Source organism: Mercenaria mercenaria, chromosome 17, assembly GCF_021730395.1.
Source record: "Mercenaria mercenaria strain notata chromosome 17, MADL_Memer_1, whole genome shotgun sequence".
Taxonomy (NCBI): domain Eukaryota; kingdom Metazoa; phylum Mollusca; class Bivalvia; order Venerida; family Veneridae; genus Mercenaria; species Mercenaria mercenaria.
In genome coordinates this window covers 32,479,903-32,492,127 of record NC_069377.1, presented here as the reverse complement: position 1 = coordinate 32,492,127, position 12,225 = coordinate 32,479,903, and the positions used below count along the sequence as shown (strand labels likewise).

The 12,225-nt window shown below is 35.3% G+C and overlaps 1 protein-coding gene across 1 annotated transcript; it reads left to right on the top strand.

Annotated features, from left to right (window-relative positions):
* The first annotated feature begins 8,925 nt into the window (after positions 1–8,925).
* LOC128549959 (uncharacterized) lies at positions 8,926–11,986 on the top strand. Its single transcript, XM_053527754.1, has 2 exons — positions 8,926–9,269; positions 10,020–11,986. Exons 1-2 carry the CDS (start codon positions 8,926–8,928, stop codon positions 11,350–11,352), a joined length of 1,677 nt encoding a protein of 558 aa, XP_053383729.1. The 3' UTR covers positions 11,353–11,986.
* The last annotated feature ends 239 nt before the right edge of the window (positions 11,987–12,225 follow it).

Below are 12,225 nucleotides of genomic sequence, written 5' to 3'. Positions count from 1 at the left end.
TGTGGATAAACATTACATGTGGATGTGTATGTTTTTGTATCCCCCACGTTGCATCTTGGAGGCATATAATGTTTGAAATGTTTGTAGTCACACTTTCTTGCGTACTTTTTGGCATTTATGATATTATTCAAGGGTGAGCTTGTGATACAGTGTTGACATCTTTCTTGTTTTGGACTTCTCCCACACTATTAGTCCGATTTGCTCCAGATGTTCACAGATAAAGAAGCTGGATTTGCAGATAACGTTAAAGGACTTTTTTTACTATTTTTACTGCAGTTTTTTGCACTTTGATTGCTGTGATATAATAAAACACGGAGAAAATCTTGTGTGTCAAACTCCTTCCACACTCTTAGCCAGATTTGCTTCAAACTTTTATAGATGAACAAGCTTTATTTGCAGATGACCATGATGGGAGGATTTTTTCCTGTAGTTATTTGTACCACAGTTATGGCCCTTTGATAGCTTTGCTAAAAAGAATACAGAGAAAGATCTTGTGTGTCCGACTCCTAAAACACTACTAAAAGGATATGCTTAAAAGTTTCACAGATGAAGGACTGTCACGTGAAGTTGACCATAAATAATGGATTTTTTTCAGTGGCTATTTTTTATTTCAAGAATTATAGTCATTTCTTAATTTCACAAATTATGCCGTAGTGAAGAAATTTGGTGTGTTCAGCTCCTCATACACATTTTGATGGAATGGATTCAAATTTGCTCAGGTGCACAACCTTATCTGAATACTAAGCTTAAAGCTTTTAGAGGATTATCATTCTTGTGAAGATGGTCTTTTCTAAAAACTTTGCTATTTAGTGGATGGCATAGTGATTAATACTAATTCAGTACACAACAGAGACATTTTAACTAGATTACACACTTTTCATGTTTGGTTTAAACAATATTTTATTAATCACAATTCATTTACAACATGTATATATATATATCAAAAAAGCATACAGGATTGAGTAGGAAGCTGAAAGCTTATTTGAAACTCTCTCTTTTCATGTTTGAAAAGTTATATGCAATTTCTAAAACCTACTAGTATATAACGGTACAAGTAAACATTTTGAATGAAATTTTGACTCTTTATTTTTCAGCTGAAAACATTTGCTGTTTAAAACCTATTTTATAGATCTCAGTGACCATTCTATAGTAAGTCTTTATTCACTTGCTAACTTCAATCAGACTTATCTTGAAAATGCTTTGAAGATATTCAGTGGTTATCTTTCACTAAAACATTTTATCTTCAGGTGTTTACTTCAAATGCATCAAATCCTCATCAGTTATATTTAGCTTTTACTATACATTATGTATGCGTATGGAGCTGGAGCTTCATCCATAATTAAATATCCTGCAGTAACAAATGATCATTAAAAACAGCCAGTTTTTAGTGGTAGTACACATTTATACTGCATAATTCACAGTGTTAATACACACAAACTTGTTAATTTTATGTTAACATGTTCATGTTGTTAGATATGAGATTTGGATCTAATATGCCTAAGGTTATTTACACAAAAGACAACATCTTTTGACAGAAATTAATGCCAATAAAAACACCCTGCATGGAATTAATGCAATGCAACTGTCTTACCCTCTTTGGAAACTCAAAATATTTGTTCGTTCTTGTTTATTTTGACATTACTCTACCTCCTCATTACATATGTATTTGCCTCTCACTGATGTGGGTTTGAGCTTCACTCGGGGTGTTGAATTCTTCATGCGAGGAAGCCAAGAAGCCGGCTTACGGAAGGTCGGTACCCACCCTTGATGAAATAATGCACTGAAGGTCTTCATTCACCATTAAAGCTGGAAAGTCACCTTATGACCTATGATTGTATTAGTGTGACGTTAAACCCAACAAAACAAAACAAAATCACATGTATATGAGTTAAAATAGCATACTAGGATGTTGCAAATAATAAAATATACATGTACTGCATTCTATTAGAATCTAAACGATTAATATTGCTATAAGCTGGGTGTCTAATAAAATGAAATTTTATGTGGTCAGACTAGTTTTAGTTATAAAGATAATATTGATGCCGCTTTTGAGAAGAGGGTTTATGTTGGTTGATCTGTTTGTTGGTTATTCGGTAGTTGTTTGAAAACACTTCAGCAGTCAAACTTCATAAAATAATTGTTTGTTTGTTATGTTGTGTTTTATGACACACCAACACAAGTTAGATCATATGTCAACTTATCAGTTTTTGATAACGGAGTAAGACCAAAGAGCGCCTGTTAGCATTTTAGCTCAATTTTTTGAAGAGAAAGTAGAGCTAATGCACTCGCCCCGGCGTCGCAATTGCCGTTGGTGAAAGCTTTTGATAGTCAAATTTCTCTTACGCTTGTAAACATTCTAGAGGCCACATTTATGAGTCTTCTTGCATGAAAGTTGATCAAAATGTTTATCTGGGTCATGTGGGGTTAGAAACTAGGTCACGTGCTCAAATCACATGAAAAGCTCATTAACACTCTAGAGGCCACATTTATGATCATATTTTCATGAAACTTGGTCAGAATGTTTATCTTGATGATTACCACGCCATGTGCGAATCTGGGTTATAAGGATTTCAGAACTAGGTCACCTTGTCAAATTGAAGGAAAAAACCTGTTAACACTCTTGAGGCTGTATGCCCAATTACTCAGGTGAGCGATCCAGGGTTATCATGACCCTCTTGTTTATCAGTGAACGGAAAGCGCATTGGCCCATGAGAGTAAGATAGTTTCACAGGATGACGGATGACCTCTGTTGTTAATAGGCTATGTGTCAAGACCTGAAGAGCTTACCGTCTCGTGTGAGCTGGTTTGTTTATTTTCTAAGAAATATTTGTACACTTTAAGGGATTTAGGTCTGTAAAGTTCTGTCCTAAAAGTCGTCAAACTACATATGGTCAGTGTATGACACTGACCATTTTTAGCTCACCTGAGCACAAAGTGCTCAAAGGTGAGCTTTTGTGATCACCCTGTGTCCGTCGTCTGTCTGTCCGTCGTCCGTCGTCAACAATTTGACTGTTAGCACTCTAGAGGTCACATTTTTGGCCCAATCTTGATGAAACTTGGTCAGAATGTTACCCTCAATAAAATCTTGGATGAGTTCGATATTGGGTCATCTGGGTTCAAAAACTAGGTCACCAGGTCAAATCAAAGGAAAAGCTTGTTAACACTCTAGAGGTCACAATTTTGGCCCAATCTTAATGAAACTTGGTCAGAATGTTACCCTCAATAAAATCTTGAACGAGTTAGATATTGGGTCATCTGGGGTCAAAAACTAGGTCACCAGATCAAATCAAAGGAAAAGCTTGTTAACACTATAGAGGCCACATTTATGACTGTATCTTCATGAAGCTTAGTCAGAATGTTAATATTGATGATGATCTTAAGGTTTAGTTTGAATCTGGGTCATGTAGGGTCAAAAACTAGGTCACCCGGTCAAATCAAAGGAAAAGCTAGTTTACACTGTAGAGGCCACATTTATGATCATACCTTAATGAAACTTGGTCAAAATATTAATCTTGATGATCTATAGGTCAAGTTCAAATCTGGGTCAGGTGGGGTCAAAAACTAGGTCACTAGGTCAAATCAAAGGAAAAGCCTGTTAACAGTCTAGAGGCCACATTTATGACTGTATCTTCATGAAACTTAGTCAGAATGTTAAAGTTGATGATCTTTAGGACAAGTTCGAATCTGGGTCATGTCGGGTCAAAAATTAGGTCACCGGGTCAAATCAAAGGAAAAGCTAGTTAACACTTTAGAGGCTACATTTATGACCATATCTTAATGAAACTCGGTCAGAATGTTAATCTTGATGATCTTTAGGTCAAGTTTAAATCTGGGTCGGGTCGGGTCAAAAACTAGGTCACTAGGTCAAATCAAAGGAAAAGCTTGTTTACACTCTAGAGGCCACGTTTATAACTGTAACTTCATGAAACTTAGTCAGAATGTTAAACTTGATGATCTTTAGGTCAAGTACAAATCTGGGTCATGTCGAGTCAAAAACTAGGTCACGGGGTCAAATCAAAGGAGTAGCTAGTTAACACTGTAGAGGCCCACATTTATGACCATATCTTAATGAAACTTGGTCAGAATGTTAATCTTGATGATCTTCAGGTCAATAGGTCAAGTGAGCGATACAGGGCCTTCATGGCCCTCTTGTTTATGGTCAGTTGCTCGGTGAAAGTCGATGAAAACTTGCTTGGAGACCACAGTCACAAACTACAGAAAATGGTTTTGATTTGTAGATTAATCCTTTTTAGAGAACACGTTGGATTAGGAGATGCAAAGTTCACATGATGATTGCACGTGTTTATTGATTTTAAGGTCAATAAGTGAAACGAGAGGGTCAGTGTCCATGAGTCTCTATAGGATAATTGAATGTTGTGAAAAGATGACCAGATTGCTTTGAGGATCAATAGATTAAAGGCCAAGGTTACACTGACCTCATTACTTAAAACAGATAATGCTTTGGCTTGCATTTTCTAAAGACGATGTTAGTCTTTGATATGTAGTCGGTAAGTAAAGATCAAGGTCATATAAACACGAGGACAAATGGTCTTTCACAACAATTTATCAACAAATTAATGTATTTAAAAATCTGATCTCACAGACATAAAAGAACTGGTCCTGGAGAAGAGCGAGAGATGAACTGGAAAATAAAGTCTTGAATCATATTCAAGGCAAAAGTTGCAAAGGAAGCAAGGTCTTGATGAAGGCAAAGGTAAAGGTAAGCTTTATTTTAAGTCGCATATAATCCATCATACAACGCGAGCCACAAACCTCTTTGTGCGACAAACTAGGTATCCAGTAACAGATACTTGCTTTGTGCTTATTTTACAACCCTTTCGGTGCTGAGTACCAAGCAAGGGAACATCAGTACCATTATATTAACGTCTTTCGTATGACGCGGCCGTGGATCGAACACCAGACATCCTGCACTCCAAGCGGATACTACCACTAGGCTATTCAGGCGGTAAAGTTCAAACCAAGAAAAGTAACAATGTGAAGCTGAATACTGATCGAACGGACTGCAGTATCTTGCCGACGTGAGTACTCTACACACTATATTCTGATGGCAGATAATAACAAGAACATTACATTTGTTTACTGTGATACTTACAAAGTGAGATATGCAATGCAGTTGTCTGACAGCCATATATCTGTTTGCCAGAGAAGTAGCGCGGAAGCTGCGGTAATTCATTTACAAAACACAATAATCAGCAACAGGCGCTTGAAGCTCTATCAATAAATATATGCATTACCATATCCCACCCACCTAATATACTCTTCAAGAGATCTAACCTGCACATATATTTCGTTGATGGAGCTTCAAGCACCTGTGAATCAGCGAATGCGTATCGTACGCCTGCTGAAGTCCGATCATGATTTTAGAGATATTGTTGTCCTGGCTTCTCAGCTGGTGATTTTAAAAACGGCAACAGAGCTTACATATCTACAATGAATGAAGAATAATGCATGAAAACAGTTGTGAAAGACCGATCTAAAAACGACATATTTCGTCAGATTTGCGAGAATACCGTTAGTGGTGACGGTAAAATGATACACGTAGTTGATGGTGATCGAGGTCTGGTTACTGTAGACGGAGACGGTAAATTGGGCTGAAAGTATTCTGGACAAGAGATAAAGAAATATTGTACAACTAGGATCTGGGAGAAGTTGCCTATGTGATACACAGTTTAGAATACCCGCAGACTGTAGGCTTTGATGTGAGAAGTCGCAAGATTGTTGTAAGAGATGGAAACGAGCTACATGTTTTTCATGTTCAATAGGCATTATTTTCTTTTACATATGAAGTAGAGATCTAAATACGTTATTATAAAATGATTATTTATAATACAATATTGTGTGAATGCATGTGATGTTTCTTTTTACAGAATAAAATTATTTTTGCCTTAAAGCTCGGTTTGATTCTTAAAAAAATCTTAAACGCACGTGCAAAGGGCCTGAAGAGATGATGAAATGATAGAATATACTACATACAAAAATATCAGTATCAAAGAGACATGCTATTCACACAAAAGTATAAAACCTAATGTGAAAGTGTCAAAAGGAAAATGATATGCAGTATTGTTTCTCTTATATAGTGCATTTGCTGTCACATTTGAATCTACCCCATTTTTATTTGTTTTTCCCAGAGTCAGATGCCCTGTGATTTTCATGTCGGAATTTGCCAGGTTTTATTTTTTTAAGGTTTCGTGTCTATTCTATAAAACATGTGTGCAATTTTAAACGTCTTGTAATGCTTGTATTGTTTGATGATTCATTTTCGCGGTAACTAGATATGTAATACATATTTTGCGTGAAACTTTGACTCTGATAGGCGTTGCGTTAAAGTTCCAAGTGAGAACTTTGGTTTCCGAGATAACGAGGAAGTATTAGATTAACAGTTTTTTGTGAGAGTGTATTATTTTCAGAACGTATATTTTCCAATCAGGTAGGGCGTTTAAATACTTTCAACCTTTTTATTGGCATGGAGCAAGTATTCTTTAAATAAATTCAGTAAGAGAACACATTTTAGGATCCCTTAATTATAACCATCAAAGGTTCACAGTTATTCTGAACACAACCATAAGCAGTGTAGTAACAATTAAATAAAGAATCAAGTTATATTAAGAGGAAATGATGGTGAAACGCAATGCAGTGTTTTGAAAAATCAAGTTATCTGAAAAAAGTGAAATTTAATGCAAAGAAAAAAATGAAAATGTATAAGAAGAAAGATAAAAATTAATAAAACAAACACTAGGTTTCTTGCATTTTCGTGTATTGTAAGTATAACATATAAATTGCGAAACTTTCAGGCACAGAATAATGGCCTCCCAACTCGTTTTTATCAATATTATCCTGATTGGGTATTACAAAGTGTGTCAACTTTACGTTAAACTTTCTCTACAACTGTAGACAAATGAAACTTCGCTGGGATTTTCTTTGGATAGTATTCTACTGAAGTTTCTTTAAAAATCCTCAGGTTGCCACAGCAACAGTAAGGAAGAAACCCGCGAATATCTTCTTGTCAGACGTTTTATGCCAGATTGTAAAATACTCTCAAATGATCATTTCATCCTTCAAATTCGGTTGCGTTTCGTAACAAAACAACAAAATGCCGTGCCTACTTTTTCCTATAAGCAAATATATTTTTTCTAGTTGAAACTTTAAAAGTCTGCTGGGTTGATACAAAAAGGATTCCTGTATTCGATGCATATTGAATATGAAATTTTAAAGCGATTTCCGGTAACCACCGTTATTTATTTACTCAAGCAGTAAAACGAATTCAACAATTCATGAGCAAAATCTTGTCTTAGATACTGAAGAAAACGTTAAGTTTATTATTTTTATCAAAGAGCTATAAAATATACTTCTTTGTTTTTATTCATCAGTCCCGAGAAAAACAAGAAAAAATGGAAGCTTCCGATTACGGTGTACAAATTGCTATTAATTAATTGTCGAATTTGCGATCGTATTTCCCGTGATTAAAGAATTATTAAATAATTATGTTTCCTGTGACTTGCCATGTATTTAAAACAACGAAAAAATACGAGAACAAACTTTTGAAATCATCTCCCGTTTTAAAGATTAAATACAGTCTGCTCTTTTTTGTCAATTATCAGTTTTCATATTGATTACCGGACCTCTAGCCTGTCCTGTATGGGTTGTCAAGAGGTCCGGTGACCGGACCTCTAGACTCCTGGTCTAGAGATCCACTTACCGGACCCCTAGCCACTTCCTTTCTGTATGACATACTACTGAGATTTTTAGATTATTCGGATTCGTCAAAAATCATGGCCACCTTCATTATTTGTCATTTTCATAATGTATACTTCAAAATCTTATAGCCAGAGACTGCTGGTTTGATTTTAAAAGAATTCTACACTAACGGCCCTTCACAAAGACTGTTCAAACTATTACATTTCCTCAAGACAACATTGGCGCCAGAGCTGAAAATAGAAAACTCTTCAAACAAAAGCTCCTCCTTAACCTAAACCGCTGGTCCGATTTTAAAATAATTCTGTAAAATAATTTCACGAAAATGATCCTACAATTGATTGTTCCCCGTGGAAACTAATAATTTTGCCAGAAACTGCTAGCCAGTCTTAAAGATTTCACAAGGATGGTGCTCGAGTTACTATCCACAGAAATTGTTCAAATTTATAAGTTTTGTCACATAACATGGCAGCCAGAGGGTGTGATCACTTTGCACTATAGCCTACGTATGTACTTTAAAAACATTATCAAAAATCAAAAAAACTTCTGGCCAGGTTTTAAAATAATTTTACATAAATATGTGTGAGGTGACAAATTATACAGATTCATCAAAAGATGACCGCAAAGTCTAAAAGTTAGAACAATTTTCAAATAACCCCACGGCCGATTTGTAAACCACGGGACTGTTCCTTATAGGTTTCTGTACCATATTTGTTAAAAGCCATCTTAATTGTCTTAAAAAAATCCTACCGGGAAACGTGTCTAGTTTTCCCTATATGTCTCTATGGAAAGCTTTGAAAATCTGCTCTGTTAAATAAGCAGTGACATTCAGCTTAGCGATATAGGGCCATCATGACCCTCTTGTTTTAGAATAATAGTCCGACGGAGAAGACATTTTCACACAAAAGTGCACTACTGCGCAAAGCATGCATGCATTTATACCTTCTTATTAGCCTTACTCGATGACTTATTTTATGATCTGATATTTTATAGTTGTCATCCCAGTCAATTTATTTATTTATTGATTGATTGATTGATTAATTGATTTATAGATATACTTGCCTTAAGAGGATGCTCCAGTTTAAAACATCATTTACTAGTAAAGGGTATTCTCTTAGATTAATTAATACTAAAATTAGAAATGAAAGGGAGATCAATGCACATGTCTTGTTTGTCAATCTTATCAGCTGTAGCAGAGTTATCGTGTAAAAAATGGCGACTAAGGGGAGTACATCGGACGCATCGGATGAACTGTTTGACTATTTATGTTCTCCATGTAACAAACAAGACAAGAATAGTGAGGCAGTGAAGTTTTGTGTGGACTGTCAGGAGTATCTGTGTGTAACTTGTGTTAAAAGTCACAATAGTTTTTCTGTCCTAGCTGGACATACATTGGTTGAAAGGTCAAAATTTGGAAATGCAAGTAGAACAGACAGCAAGGAATTGCCGTCGGTGCCGACAGAGCGATGCAAAGTACACTCATTGAAGCTCGTGGACATGTTCTGTGCTGATCATGACACGGTTGGTTGTCATGTCTGCTTTACGATCAATCATAAGTATGTCTACTTTCGTTTTCAAAATCAGATTCTCTTATCCATCCTTTCAGTGTAATTAGATATCGGACACTTTTAAAGGGTTGATAAAGGGCGAATATTTTCACATTTTCTGTTTTTTAATTAACTTTAGTATCTAACCAATTTTATTTGTGCAGATCATGACTCATTCTGATGTCATGTCTGCTTTATTATGACTACTTTCGTTTTCAAAATAGGGATGAAAAATAATTATTGATTTCAATAAGTCATAAATTTTTAAATAAATGTTTTACTTTAATCGTGACACACACACACACAACATTCTTAAATGGGTAGAGACTTCAAAATTTTCTTTTAACTAATTTAAGCTGTAGTAACAAAAGTAACATTTTGTAAGTGTTGGCTACGATTCCATGCATTAACATGCACTTAAAACAAATTATTTAACTCTTAATTGCACTTGATAACTATTTTATAGAACGTTCACAGAAAATAAATGGAGCTGAAAACATTTTGCGGTTTTAAAGCGAGATACTGTCCTATATTTGATCAGATTATTGCTGTCAAACCTTATTAAGCAGCCAGCCACTGGAGCAAACACAATATGAATGATTAAAGCAGGTGGCTGCTTAAAAAGACAAGTTGAAATTGGAACCGTTTTAGAAGTTAGTTGACTGATTGCTTAAGGCAAGTGGTTGCTTAATACAGGTAGCTACTAAGGCAGGCTCAGCTGTACAATATACTAAATCATTATTATTTTGCTTTCATTAGGCCGTGTCAAGATATCCACTACATTCCCGAGTATGTTGAAACGACTAAACAGGCCGAAAGTATCAGAAAGATGAATGATGAGATGGACAAAGCAATTTCTGAAATGGATAACTTGATGAAAAAGAAACAGAAAGATATAGAAGATAATAAGAAAACAAAGGCTGCCTTGTTAAAAGAAATCAAAGCATTTAGGAAGGAAGTTAACGAAGCTTTAGATCGGCTGGAACAAGCTTCTATCGCTGAAGTAGAAGGGAAATGCGGTAAACAGGATCAAGAATTTCGAGAAGAAGTGAAGAATATACAGGATACTCTCGATAAACTTACTACGTGTAAAGCCGAAATGGAATCATCACAGAGGAATCCTTCGCAACAGTTTGTTAATATGAAGAAATCCGAGAATATAATATCAGATATTAAAAAGGCCGGATCACGAACTGCAGATAAAGTGAAAGATAGTCTATTGTTTGAAAGAAATTCAGAGATACTGCATTTCCTTCAAAATCATGAATCACTTGCAAAGAAGCCACTTCTAATGAAGCATGGGCTTTACGAAGTTCAAAGCAAGCAAAGCTACAATGTAACGTTGAATGACGACGTCAATACCTGTTATATTAGGTCTTCTTGTATACTTCACTCAGGTGATATTTTGTTAGCAGATAATAATAACATGAACATAAAACTTGTTGACTGTGAAACATATAAAGTACGAAATTCAATGAAGATGTCTGCTAATCCTAGATCTATTTGCAAGATAAGTAGCGTGGAAGCTGCGGTAACTCTTGAAATCAAAACAGTGCAGTTTGTGTCTACCAAGAATGAGCTTGTGCCTACACGCTCGCTGAAGTTTGATCATGATTGTAGAGGTATTGCTGTCATGGATGGTCAACTTGTGATTTGTGAAAATGGTAACGTAGCTTATATCTATACAATGAATGGAAGTCGTCTAAATATCATGCAGAAGGACACAACTGGAAATGATATATTTAGTCATATCCGTGAGGTTTGCGTAAGTGACAACGGTAGGACAATTCACGTCGTTGATAGTGATAGAGGTCCAGTAACTATAGATAGAGACGGTAATGTGGTCTGGAGATTTTGTGGTCAAGAGCTGAAAAGCGCCTGGGGAGTATGTACAGATGGAAACTGTAACGTGTTTGTGAGTGGTGCGTCATCGAAAAATGTTGTACAACTAGGACCTGATGGGAAGTTACTAGGAGAAGTTGTCACGAAAGCGCATGGTTTAGAATGTCCACATGCTGTGTGCTTTGATGCGAAAAGATGCAAGCTGTTTGTATCAGATGGAAACGAGCTGCAAGTGTTTCACGTTCAATAGACATTATTCTGATTTATGCAAATAAGAACTAACATTACACATAAAACCTTTCGATTTACTAAAATATAATTATCTATGTACATAAGTTCTTTGTTTTAATTCTAATACATTGCTAAAGGTTTCGTCTTTATTCACAGAACTGATTCCATTGGTTTTATGAGTCCTTTTTGAACACTTTAGGAAATAAAATTTTCTGCCTGAATCTATATACTGTATATAAGTAAGGAAAACGTGAAAACTGGATATGATATTTTGTACATTATAGATATTTGTAAGTGTTCATCCTCTTGATCTGCTTGCATTCTTCAACGGAATATAACTCAGATTTATTAAATACTGATTTATTTTTTTTCACAAACGTCATTTTCAGGAAACCTAATTAATAACAAGAATCTACCGAAAACTAGATATTGTCCAAAAATTGATTAATAAGAATTTCATATAACTCTTTTGCAATAAAGAAAGCGTCACAGAAAGTCATATTCTATGCATATGCTAACATATGTACTTCTGATAATGATTATACTTTGTGCTTTAGATTTTCAGGCAAAAGTGTTAATATATCTGTAATGTGTTTACATTGAAAGGTTATGTAATCTTGCCTATAAAACTGGAATAAATTATAACATTTATACCCTCCCAATCTCAAGAATATGGGGATATTGTTATGATTTTGCTGATCTGTGCGGTTTGGTGTAAGATTAGTATCAGGAAAATATTTGAGCCTCCAATGGATAATTGCTTGAGGTCAGTAAATAATCTCATCTGTGGGTCGAATGTCAAGGCAGCAATAAATAGCTGGAGATCGTTTCATTCTACGTCCGTCTAACGTCAAGATCACAGTGATATCATTAAAAAAGTTCTCTTGTCACT